The sequence below is a fragment of the Microtus pennsylvanicus genome, chromosome 9 (assembly GCF_037038515.1).
Source record: "Microtus pennsylvanicus isolate mMicPen1 chromosome 9, mMicPen1.hap1, whole genome shotgun sequence".
Taxonomy (NCBI): domain Eukaryota; kingdom Metazoa; phylum Chordata; class Mammalia; order Rodentia; family Cricetidae; genus Microtus; species Microtus pennsylvanicus.
Genome location: NC_134587.1, coordinates 53,704,474 through 53,716,900, shown reverse-complemented (window position 1 = coordinate 53,716,900; position 12,427 = coordinate 53,704,474). Strand labels below are relative to the sequence as shown.

The following is a 12,427-nucleotide window of genomic DNA, read 5'->3' as shown; positions in this document are numbered from 1 at the left end:
TTCAGAAATTTGGAGCCTACTCTTAACTACCTGGTGGTCCCCCAAGCCTGGTCAAACTCCATGTCCTGGATTTCTCTGTTACTTCCACGGGTAAGCGGTCTGTGGGGTCTTTGTCAATGCTAGCAGTAGAAACAGCTTGTCTTTCTCCCTTTTCCTGTTCCATCTTCTCTATTCCATCTGAAAAGCCAGGAACCATGACCTTTCTCTGCACATCTTATAATATTTTATTTTGATCAAATATCAGACCCTTGAAGCACCAATTCTATGAAAGATGTCACCAAAGAGACACTTAATCCTTGCTATACTTAGAGAAGACCAAGGCAGTGAGGGAAATGCAAGGCTCGTGAAAGTCCATTCTGACTAAACTCTGCAGCATCTGCCTAGTCACTTTGTTTCTCTGTGCTTCATTTCTGTTGCCTGTAACATGGAGTACTAAAAAAAAAAAAAACCAAAATATTCACTGTGGGTGGAATTCTCAGATATTATCTGACAAACATAGGAAGACAAATTTGGACTCTTGCTGGGAAATTTTTCTAAATCAGAGTCTTTCCCCAAGGGACTGGGTAGCGTTCAAAAACTTGAAGTACATATTGTAATTGCCTGCTTCCCACAGGCAATTACAATATGTAAAACAAAAGTGACAGAGGTCAGAGCACACAAATTAAAGGTCTGTGTCTACAAGTTAAGTAGAGGTCTTAAAGAAACCACAATGCCTGCTATTTTGTATTAGTAGTAGCATTTACGGATGCTAACAGGTTACAACTAAATCAAACACCAATACTCCTGACATCTTTCAACTTGATTTCTTTAGATGATTGGGAAAGAGAGAGTCAGGCAACTAGGAATCGAGTGCTGAAGAAAAGCAGAAACAAGAAGTGAAGCAGAAGGGTTTCTTAAATGTGAGTGTGTTGTCTTGGATAAGGAGTCTGGTGACTCAAAACTTCCCTGAAAAGCTCACAAATAAAAATAAGTAGGAGATAAGAATTGGACAAATGCCCCAACTTTGATGGAGTCAAAAGACATGAGCATAAAAAGACATAAAACCAGACAGAAAGGAAGGCTTTCAATGGTGAAAAGAGGACCCAGAAAAATGTCTAAGCAGAATGTTTCTCTTTGAGAGTGCTCTACTCCTCCACTGTCATATTCTGGAAATGATAAGAACAGCTGAGATGTAAAGACCCAAACCCAAGACACATGATACACAAGACCCAGGACACATGATAAAATGTATGGAGTGGTCAGTCTGGAGCCTTGAGGAACACAGGTGTGAGAGAACATCTGTGTGTATATTGAGACAGGCTTAGCTCTCTAAACAGGTGCGTGGCTTGGGGACAATCAGGATAATAAAGCATGGGATTTGGAGCAGGTAATATCTGTGTTTGGATATTAGATGTACCATTCACCAACTCTGTGAATCTGAGTTTCAGTCTCTTTATTTAGAGAATGAGGAAGTGATGCTTTCATCATAATGTTACAGTGAGAATTAAATAAGACAAAATATAGCATAGAACCTGTCTGATACACTTACCTGTTTATACCTTCATTTCATCTGCCAGCAGCCAAAAGATCAGTGTCAGCTCCCTAAGGCTAAGAAAACAAACTTGAGAAGGAAGATATCCTATGGAGACTTACGGAAATAGTCTGTATTTCATATCTATTTAATAATAGCAACAAAAAAATGGACTACATCCTAAGTTGAGACACTGGGTTTAAAATTATTGGAAATACTTTTTTTCCTGACCTTCCCAGCTTCTAACTGATGATAAAACCATATCATTTCCATAGTTTTCCTAGTAAGAGGTAATAATAGCCACTTGTAGAGGGGTTTGCTAATACCTCACTGAGTCTTCGAGTCTCCAAACAGCAAGGGTATGCAAGATAGAAAATGTGCACACTTAAATGTACACACAAACAAATACACATCCATACACACCATTTTCTATGTGGAAGTGAAATGGGAATCCCAAGGCATCCAAGACATGGGAAATATGCTGATCATATCCAGATTAAGAGGAAGAAGGCTAAACTCCAGCCCAAAAGAAACACCATACAAAGAGAGACTTCCAGTTCAATGTTCAGTAATACCCCTGGAGCTTGTGTTGACTGCATAGAACTATTCAAGAGGTGAGGTTGAAAACTATAGTGAAAGGCTGGAGAGATGGCTCGGTGGTTAAGAGCTCTGACTGCTCTTCCAGAGGGCCTGGGTTCAATTCATAACCACAGGGTGGCTCACAACCATCTGTAACGGGATCTAATGCCTTCTTCTGGCATGTGGAAATACATGCAGCCAGAGCACTCAGACCTAAATAAAATAAATAAATAAAATTATTTTTTTAAAGAAAACAATGATGAAAGCCTACCAGTGTTTAAAATGAATACTTATACCAGGTAGTGGGGTGAGTGGATCTCCTAGGGTTGAGACTATATATTATAATTTTCCTAAATAATGTTCCTAAATTCTAATTTAGCATCCTACATTTCAGAATTTATGCGATACCATGATAGTTCTCATAAATTCAAAGACAAATTCACACAGAGAGAGACACAATCTTCTCTAACAGTCTGAGACAGACATTAAGACTATGGGTAATATGACTCCCAAGTGTATTTATAGTGTGAACATAAGTCAATAAAGAGAAAAAATGCACAATTCTCTAGTAAATGAAACTACTGGACAATTTCACCTTTTGAATTATTAAATCAATCCATTATAAAATTATAAAAACATATATTTTTGTTTTAAATGAAAACAATAAAGTTATATATAGACTGCTCCAGTATTCTAATCTCATTTTGGAAGACAGACACAAGCATACATATGACTTGTAAGAGTTGCCATTGTACAAAACTGCATTGTTTGTAGTCATTGTTATACATCTTGATTTTTTTTCAGTGAGTACACTAGTCCAGATAAAGCAGTAACAAAATAATCCAGTTCAGCAAGAAATAGCTTCATCTCTGTTCTCAGATCTACCCCATTCAAAAACCATCTCTAAGGCTAGGAAGTGGTGGCACACACCTTTAATCCCAGCACGTGAAAGGTCAAGGCAGACAGATCTCAGTGAGTTTGAGGCCAGCCTAGTCTACAAAGTAAATTCCACAGCAGCCAAGACTAAACAGAAAAACCCTGTCTCGAAAAACCAAAAATAAATAAATAAATAAATAAATAAATAAATAAATAAAGGCCAGTTCTACCAATTCTAAATCTCTCAGGGTTTCAAGAGCATAAAATGATTTTTTTTAATGAAAGCTTTTAGAGACAGTGATGATGGAAGAAGAGTGGACATGGGATGTGGGGACGTAGAAGGGAGGTGGTGGGGATAGGAAGAGAGAAGGGAGGGGAAACTGTGGTTGGTATGTAAAATAAATAAATGAATAAATCATTAAAACACTTTTTCAAAAGCTTTTAGTTGTTTTGTATTGAGTACCAATAAATGTTAGCAGGTATAAGCATTTTATATCTTTAGCATGATATTGAGCAAAACTACAATATAATTATTTATTAACCTATATTATAATTTACATTCAAGCTAATATTTTAGTAATTTCATCTTTGTACTCTTTGGCTTGCTTTCTTTTGTTTGGTATAATGCTACAATAAAACTATACATACAAATCTTTGTCCTACACAAATGTGACTATTTCAACAGGGTAGATGCCTTTTCTAAAGTTAGGGAATAAATAATACAAGCTTCTTTGTTTTCTAATGAGAGACAGAGAGGGTGTGGGTCAAGAGGGGAGGGGATTGGGAGGAGTAGAGGGAGGGAAAATCATAATCAGAATATGTTATGTGAGAACAGACATATTTTAAGTTATAGAGGCTTTCCTTTCTGGTCTGGGTTATACGAAGAGCTATTCTGATTTACACGGTCATTTCCAGAGCACATGGTGGCCTGATTCCCTTCAGACACTGCAAAAACAAATTCTGATATGTGAAAATTGTATTTCAGACTAACTTGTTTTTTCTGGTTGACAATGGTGATGAACTCATGTCTGTTGGCAACTGTGCTGCAGGAGTTTTCTCTGGTCAAAAGTTTATATTTTAATTTTGCCCATGATCTCTCCCAGCACAGAATATAATATTCTGTCATTCCTCTAAACTTCATTTCTTGATTGATATCCCAGTGCAGAATATCAAATATCTTTTTGGGGGCCGAACTTACTTTACAATTTAGAATTTTGCTTTCAAGTTTATTTTTCTGGGTTTTCTGAGTGTTATTTAGATAGATAACCTTATTTTTCCAAATATTCAGTTAATTGTCATAAATGACACTAATAGTACTCTAATTGTCTTCTATTGCTATAAAAGGAATCCAAAATCTCTTTTCACGTACAAATACACATGCATGAAGTCCATTATGGTGGTTCATTGAATTCTTTTCTTTGTGAATGCCCATAATGTTTTGTTTTGTTTTATTATTGTATACCTTAATTTGTGATTAGGAAAGTTTCCTGTTGTTATCTCCATTCTTAGGCATTTGCCCCTCTAGATAAATCTTAACACAATGCTCTCAAATTCCATTAAAAACTCCCTTGGGTCTCATTAGAGATGCATTGAATTTTCATAATTTGAGAACACAAGTTCTCAAAAATTCTTTCTTTTTGTGCATATGTTATCTTCATTTTTTAGATCTCCAATTTGTGTTCTGTTATGCTTTCTTTGGAGAACTCTCGCTCATTTCTTTCATTTCTTTAGACTTGTTCTTAAGTGTTTCTCTGTTTGTTAATGTCTTTACACTTATTTTAAATCTTAACACATGAATGAAGTCTTGATGGTTTCAAAAGGATATTTTTGGTTTGGTTTGGTTTGGGTTGGGGTTTTTTTGGTATTTTTTTCCTTTTTTCTATTTTATTTTTTGAAAAAAAGGAACAAACTATTTTTTCCATTTTCCATACCAATTCCAGGTCCCATTGCCTTCCCTTCTCCCATTTCCTCCACTTACCCCCACTCCACCCCATCCACTCCTCAGAGAGAATAAAACACATTGCTTTGGGGAAGGTCCAAGGCCCTCCCTACTCTATCTAGGCTGAACAATGTATCCATCAAGAGAGAATGGGTTCAAAAACGGGCAAGTACAAGCAGTAGGGATAAATCCTACTGCCAGTGGCCTCACAGTCTGCCCCAGTCATACAACTGTCACCCACATTCAGAGAGTCTCTAGTTTGGTCCTATACTGATTCCTTCCCTATCTGGCTGGCGTTAGTGAGCTCCCATTAGCTCAGGTACACTGTTTCAGGGGTGTCCCCATCATGATCTTGACCACTTTGCTCATATTCTCACTCCCTTTGGGAGCTCAGCCCACTGCTCCAATATGGGACTCTGCTTCTGTTTCCATCAGTTTCTGGAGGAAGGTTCTATGGTAACATTTAAGACATTCATCAAGGGCAAGACCAGTTTGGACACTGATGTGGAGTTCCCCTCTGAATGTTGTGAATACCATTGGCTAATGAATAAAAAAGTCACCTTGACCTGTGAAAGGACAGAGTAGATCTAGGCAGGGAAAACTAAACTGAATATTGGGAGAAAGAAAGAGGAGTCGCTAGAAGCCATACAGCTGCCACCAGAGACAGTCATGCCTAAACCTTGCCAGTAAGCCACAGCCACGTGGCAATACACAAATTAATAGAAATGGATTAACCAAAAATATAATAGTTAGATAGCAATACACTTAAGTGATTGTCCAAACAGTGATTTAAATAATATAGTTTCTGTGTAATTAGTTTGGGAGTCTGGGTGGCTAGGAAATGAATAAGCAGCCTTTGCCAACAGATTGGCTCCCAACATGTGCTAGCTAAATCCACATAAAACTCTCAAATATTGTTTATAAATGTTTGTTTACATTTAAAGAGGGATATGCTATAGAGATGAATACTTTGCATTAGTATGGATCTTAGTTTATTGATACAGATTTAAGGTCAATTTTGTTATATATACATATATAGAAAGAGAATTATAGATATAGATTTCAACTATTGATTAAGGTATTATTTTGTAGATCATTTCAAAGTATAATGTATAATTAAGAAATATAGGTTAATGGATATCATCTATAATAGTCAAGCTTCTGGTCTTGTTAGTGAAGTTTTATAGATATATAGAGATGTATTTCAATTAGATGAGTTTTCGTCAAATCTTTCAGAGACCTTCAGAATATGGCATTTAAAATGTTTTAAGAACTTAAGACTTTTTATAACAATGAGACACATCTGCTCCTGGCAGCAACAAATTACTTCAAGAGGATGATAGGGACCAAAGAAGCTCCTAATGGCATTGGTTAGCCATTTGGGCAAGAAACTGCTGTTTCCTGGACTGCTTGATGTTATGCTGTATGAGCTGGACATGCAGAACCCACAGAGAAGTGACTGCTGAACTTGCCTAAAGGTGAGACGATCCTTTGGGGTTTCTGATTTATGAAAGAGTTTGCTAGACATTCTGCAGGACACAGGAGAAAGTGACTGACAAATTGCCAATATAGGTGGAGCTGTCTTTGAAATTTCCTGCTTCATGGAAAAGTCTGCCAGATACTATGTACCAGTAGACTGAAGATGGGTGCTCGCAACATTAGAGAAGAACTTTGGGTGACTGACTGTCCAGGAAGTAAGATGTCTCTGTCAATTCTAGAGTTTTGGAAGTTGCTTACAATGCACTTACTGTTAACTTAGGTAATAGTATATCCTTCTGGGGTCTTTGATGGTATTAAAGAATAGATACTTATAATTATAGTTTTTCTTAGTTATGATAAAAGATAAGGTAGATATAAATATTGTAACTGTAATTCTTGCTTAATACCTGTTTTATTATATGCAAATTTGTTATGTTAAAGTTAAAAACTTCCTTTTCATTTAGGCAGAAAAGGGGAGGTGATGTGGGATTCCCCTCTGTATGCTGTGAATACCATTGGCTAATGAATAAAGAATCTGCCTTGGCCTGTGAAAGGACAGAGTAGAGCTAGGCAGGGAAAACTAAACTGAATGCTGGGAGAAAGAAGAAGGAGTGGCAAGAAGGCATACAGCCGCTACCAGAGGCTGTCATGCCAAAACCTTACCAGAAAACCACAGCCACGTGGCAATACACAGATTAATAGAAATGGGTTAACCAAAGATACTAGAGCTAGCTAGCAATACACTTAAGTGATTGGCCAAGCTGTGATTTAAATAATATAGTTTTGTGTGATTATTTCTGGAGTATGGGTAGTTTGGAAATGAACAAGCAGCCTCTGACAACAGACACCCTCTCCTCTGATGCTTAGGATATTCTCTGGAGTCATCCTTGAGGATTCCTGGAAATTTCTCTAGAGTCAGGTTTCTTGCAAGCCCTATATTGGCTCCCTCAATCAAAATATCTCTTTTCTCGCATCTCTGTCCTTCCTCCATCTCAACTATTCTTTTCCCTCCAGTTCTCCTCACCTCTCCCTTTCTCTCCTCCTCTTCCTCTTCCATTCTCCCTTCTTCCCCCACCTCTATGCTCCCAATTTCGTCTGGTAATCTTGTCTATTTTCCATTTCCAGATGGATCTATATATGTTTTTCTTAGGGTTCACCTTGTTACTTAGCTTCTTTAGGGTCATGAACTATATAGGCTCGCTATCCTTTGCTTTACAGCTAGTATCCACTTAATAGGTTATTATCTGGGACAGTCATGTTGCCTGAAAAAGTGGCAGATTCACATTTTTAGTATATATGTTACCCTGATTCTTTAGATTTCTCTTTCATGCTGTTTTAGTCTATTATCTGAGCCAAAGTACTCAACAGTGCTATCAGGTGTCATCCCTGTATATCTTGTTTCCTAAATATTTGTGTGGACTGAACACACTAAACTTTATATTAATACATGAATGTTTAGAATGAGAACTTCATAGCAGATTTTTTTATTCTTTCATGGTTTCATATATATGTTCTGAACTTGGTCATTTTCACTTTCTGTCTTCCTCTATCCTTCCCCGTGTCCCACCAAAATGTTTTTCCTTCCAAAAAAGTCCTCTCATATTTTGATATCCTTCCATTTTTGACCTACTGAGTCAAATTGTTAGTTGCTTGTATGACCATAAATGGGATGTTATTCACCAGAACATAGAAAACTTATCGCTGGCTACAGCACTGAAAAAAATGACTCCTCTTCAGTTTCCTTTAGCTTCAGATGATCTCTTAAGTTTCTATCTAGTGTATGATGAAATGGTAACAGATCTATTCTTGTGCAGGTAACCACAGCTTCATCCAGGGTAAAACATCCATGTTACAACTATAAGACATTGCTTCATAGCACTTTTCCCCAACACTTGGCTATTCATTCTGCCCCACATTCCATGATATTTCCTGATCTTTGAGGGACTGACATAGGTGACTTATAGGGCAGATCATGCCACAATCGTCTATTTTTCTGCACTTTGACCAGCTGTGGGTGTCACTAATTAATCATTGCCCACTACCAAAAGAATTTTCTCTGGCAAAGACTGAGAGAAGAAATAATATATGTCTAGTCATTAAGAAAGCAATTTGACCTTGTGCCTATTTAACAAAACAATAGTAGTAGGTACTCCCATAGGGCCTATGACCTTCTTAGCCACAGACTACTAACAAGTTTACAGTACAAAGCATAAGTTCTCTCCTGTTTATTAGGACTCAAATCAGAAAGTAGTTGGTTGCCCCTATAATAGCAATGCCATCATTGCACTGGTGGCCATATCTTACTGAACAGATCATTACTGGAAGACATAGACTCCAAGCTAAATGGGACTGTTGATGAATCTCCTCCCATAGCAGCTTACATAGCACCTAGTAATGTAATATGTAACCAGTATGGAGTAGCCTTCCATTTCAGCTTGAGTTTTATTTTTCAATATATTACAACTCAAATATGTAATATCTTTAGCAAAATAGTTTCCTGATCTAGTTCTGGTGGGCAATCAAGAACATTGGCAGTAGTCTATAATTCTTGGAGGATCTCTAGAACCTCCTTGACCAATAGCTTGCATGGAGATATCCCATACATGATATGGAAATTTTCATTTGATAATACTTGGCTTCTAAGAGGAGCATTATTCACATATTCAGGGTGTCTTTGTTCAAACTTTTTTAATTATAATTTTAACAAACTCACAAAATAGGAGATTTTCATAGGGTTTTACATACATCCTTCATTTTGTTTAACCTTTACTCCATTCTTTTCTCTCCCATTTCCCTCTGCATTCATTCCCAATTAAACATTTCCACTGCAAGAATCCCTTCCCCTCCAGGTTTATAACACATGTTCTGCTAATTCCCCTTTTTGTGATGACCTTATTCTATCTTCAAAGTAATCTTGTACACAGGAAACATAATGTATTTAAAGACATACTATCATTATCATAGGTAGAAGCTTGTAGTACTTCTCTTGAGTGACATCCTTGGGAACAAAGTTCATAGAGAGTCCAGAATTTAACATCCAAAAATAATTAAGTCAATGCTAAGTTTTTTCTTCAGTAGATACCAGAAAATATTATCTGAATTATGTAGATTTTACAGAGCATAGATAAATTATGTGCTCATTTGACTAGTTTCCCTATTATGACCACCATCTCCAAAACTATGTCAAGAACATGAATGGGAGGACCTCATTTATGAAGATCCTTCCTATGTAAATAAACTGCTTCAAGGAAAACACAACTTTTTATTCTGGAAAAAATTAGGAGGATTAGGATTTGGTTAAGAAGCCGACTGAGATAAATATACAGAAAACAAAAGAATTCAGAAAAATTAAATAAAACAGACATTATTAACCAGGCATGAGAAACCTTCATCTAGTAATTTATTAAATAACAAAGTTGTCTCTTTGTGCTTTCTTGCTAGATATTTTTTAGTATATTATTCTTTCAATTCTTAACAAATATTCTTAAAATAATAAATACAAATGAGCTTGATGTTAGGAAAGAAGCTATACAGATGAAATTTCCACTCATGTCTTTCCTACCATTTCTCTAAAATTTATCCAGAGACAGAGAAATGAACAACCACAGCAGCAGAACCTCAGATTTCATCCTGCTGGGACTCTCTTCCAACCCCCAGATGCAGAAACCCCTTTTTGACATCTTCTTCATCATGTACCTGGTCACCATGGTGGGGAATGTGCTTATCATCCTGGTCATCCACTCTGACTCCAGGCTCCATACCCCCATGTACTTTTTCCTCAGCAACTTATCATTCATGGATATCTGCTTCACAACAGTTATTGTGCCCAAGATGCTAGTGAACCTGCTCTCAGAAACAAAGACTATCTCCTACGTGGGATGTCTAGTTCAGATGTACTTCTTCATGGCCTTGGGGAACACTGACAGTTACCTGCTGGCCTCCATGGCCATTGACCGACTGGTGGCCATCTGTAACCCTTTACATTATGATGTGGTGATGAGACCACACCGCTGCCTCTTCATGCTCCTGGGATCCTGCACCATCTCCCACCTACATGCCCTGTTCCGTGTTCTTCTCATGTCTCGACTCTCATTCTGTGCCTCCCATGTCATTAAGCACTTTTTCTGTGACACCCAGCCCGTGCTGAAGCTGTCCTGCTCTGACACATCCTCCAGCCAGATTGTGGTCATGACTGAGACCCTGGCTGTCATTGTGACCCCCTTCCTATGCATTCTCTTCTCCTACCTGAGAATCATTGTCACTGTGCTCAGGATCCCCTCTGCAGCTGGAAAATGGAAAGCCTTCTCTACCTGTGGCTCCCACCTCACTGTGGTGGTCCTGTTCTATGGGAGTATTATCTATGTCTACTTTAGGCCTTTGTCCATGTACTCAGTGGTGAAGGACCGGGTAGCCACTGTTATGTACACAGTAGTGACTCCTATGATGAATCCTTTTATCTATAGCCTGAGGAACAAAGATATTAAAAGAGGTTTGAAGAAGTTAATGTGCAAAGTTCACTCATAGAAAGATCATAATGAGAGAATGGAGAGATGGCTCAGTCATTAAAAGCATTCTGTTACAGAGAACATGAATTCAGTTCCCAATATCTCTGTGACATCCCTAACAATGACGTGTAACTCCAGCTCCAAAAGATCAGCACACTCTTCTGGCCGCTGCAGACACCAGCACATACATACACATGCATGTAACTCATAATTTTTTAAAAGAACAAAACAGAAGTTGTTATTGTTTCTTAATTATCTAAGACATCACTAGGTTATTCTTCCTTTTACATATTTTCTTATACATTTTCCTCATGGGTGGCATTAGATCACAGTAATATCACTGACCTGAAAACAAAATATTTGCTTTCTAAAAATTTTTTTGATAAAATAAATGTTGAAAACAAGGTCATACCCTACTTGGTGCCCAGTTTTGTGAAGAGTCTAATGCCCCAGTGTTATAATATTATTTTGCACAATAGTACTTCACTACTTTTGAAAATGCACATAGTCAAGGAGTTACAGCTTACTGTTAGTTTTTAGATGGGTAATGCATAGAGATATAATGTTGCAATAAAAAGAATTTCTTAAGCAGAAAAAATGACTTTAAATGCAACTTTATAAAAATGATGAAGGCCTCTAAAGAGGAAATAAAAACTCCCTTTAAAATTGAGTAAAAGACAAACAAAAAAACTTGGAAGAAATTAATAAGTCCCTCAGAGAAACCCAAGCAAAACCAATCAAATAGGTGGAGCAAAGAGTTCAAGACTTGAAGACTGACATAGAATTAAAAAAGAAAACACAAACCAATGGAATTCTTGATCTGGAAAATCTGGGTAAATGAACAGGAACTACAGAGACAAGTATAATAAACACAATACAAGAAATAGAAGAAAGAATCTCAGGTGTTGAAAAAGATCTTGGAGGAGTTGGATGGTGGAGATAGAGGAAGGGCAGATATCGGAGCAAGGAAGAAGATATCTTAATTAAGGGAGGCATTGTGGGGTTGGCAAGAGGCTGGACTCTAGAGGGGGCCCCAGATGTCCACAGGGATGTCCCCATCTAGGACCCTGGGCAGTGGAGGAGAGGGTACCTGAACTGGCCTTGTCCCATAGTCAGACTGATGACTATCTTGAATATCACCATAGAACCTTTGGATGGAGGTAGAGACAGAGACCCACATTGACACACTGCACTGAGCTCCCGAGGTCCAGCTGAAGAGCAGAAGGAGGGAGAAGATGAGCAAGGAAGTCAGGACCACGAGGGGTTAGTTCCACTCACTGAGGCAGGGTGTCTGTTCTAATAGGAGCTCACCAAAACCAGCTGGACTGGGACTGAACAAGCATGGGATCAAACTGGACCCTCTGAATGTGACTGACAGTTGGAGCAGACTGAGAAGCCAATGATAATGGCACTGGGATTGGTCTCTACTGCATGTACTGACTTTTTGGAATCATAGTCTATTTGGATGCATACCTTCCTAAGCCTAGATAGAGCAAGGAGGACCTTAGACTTCCCACAGGGCAGGGTAGTCTGACCTCT

General features: G+C 37.9%; 1 protein-coding gene across 1 annotated transcript; it reads left to right on the top strand.

The window, feature by feature from the left end:
* The first annotated feature begins 9,977 nt into the window (after positions 1-9,977).
* On the top strand, positions 9,978-10,907 carry LOC142856840 (olfactory receptor 1L4-like). The gene has a single exon (XM_075984482.1). The coding sequence runs from the start codon at positions 9,978-9,980 to the stop codon at positions 10,905-10,907; it is 930 nt and encodes a 309-aa protein (XP_075840597.1).
* The last annotated feature ends 1,520 nt before the right edge of the window (positions 10,908-12,427 follow it).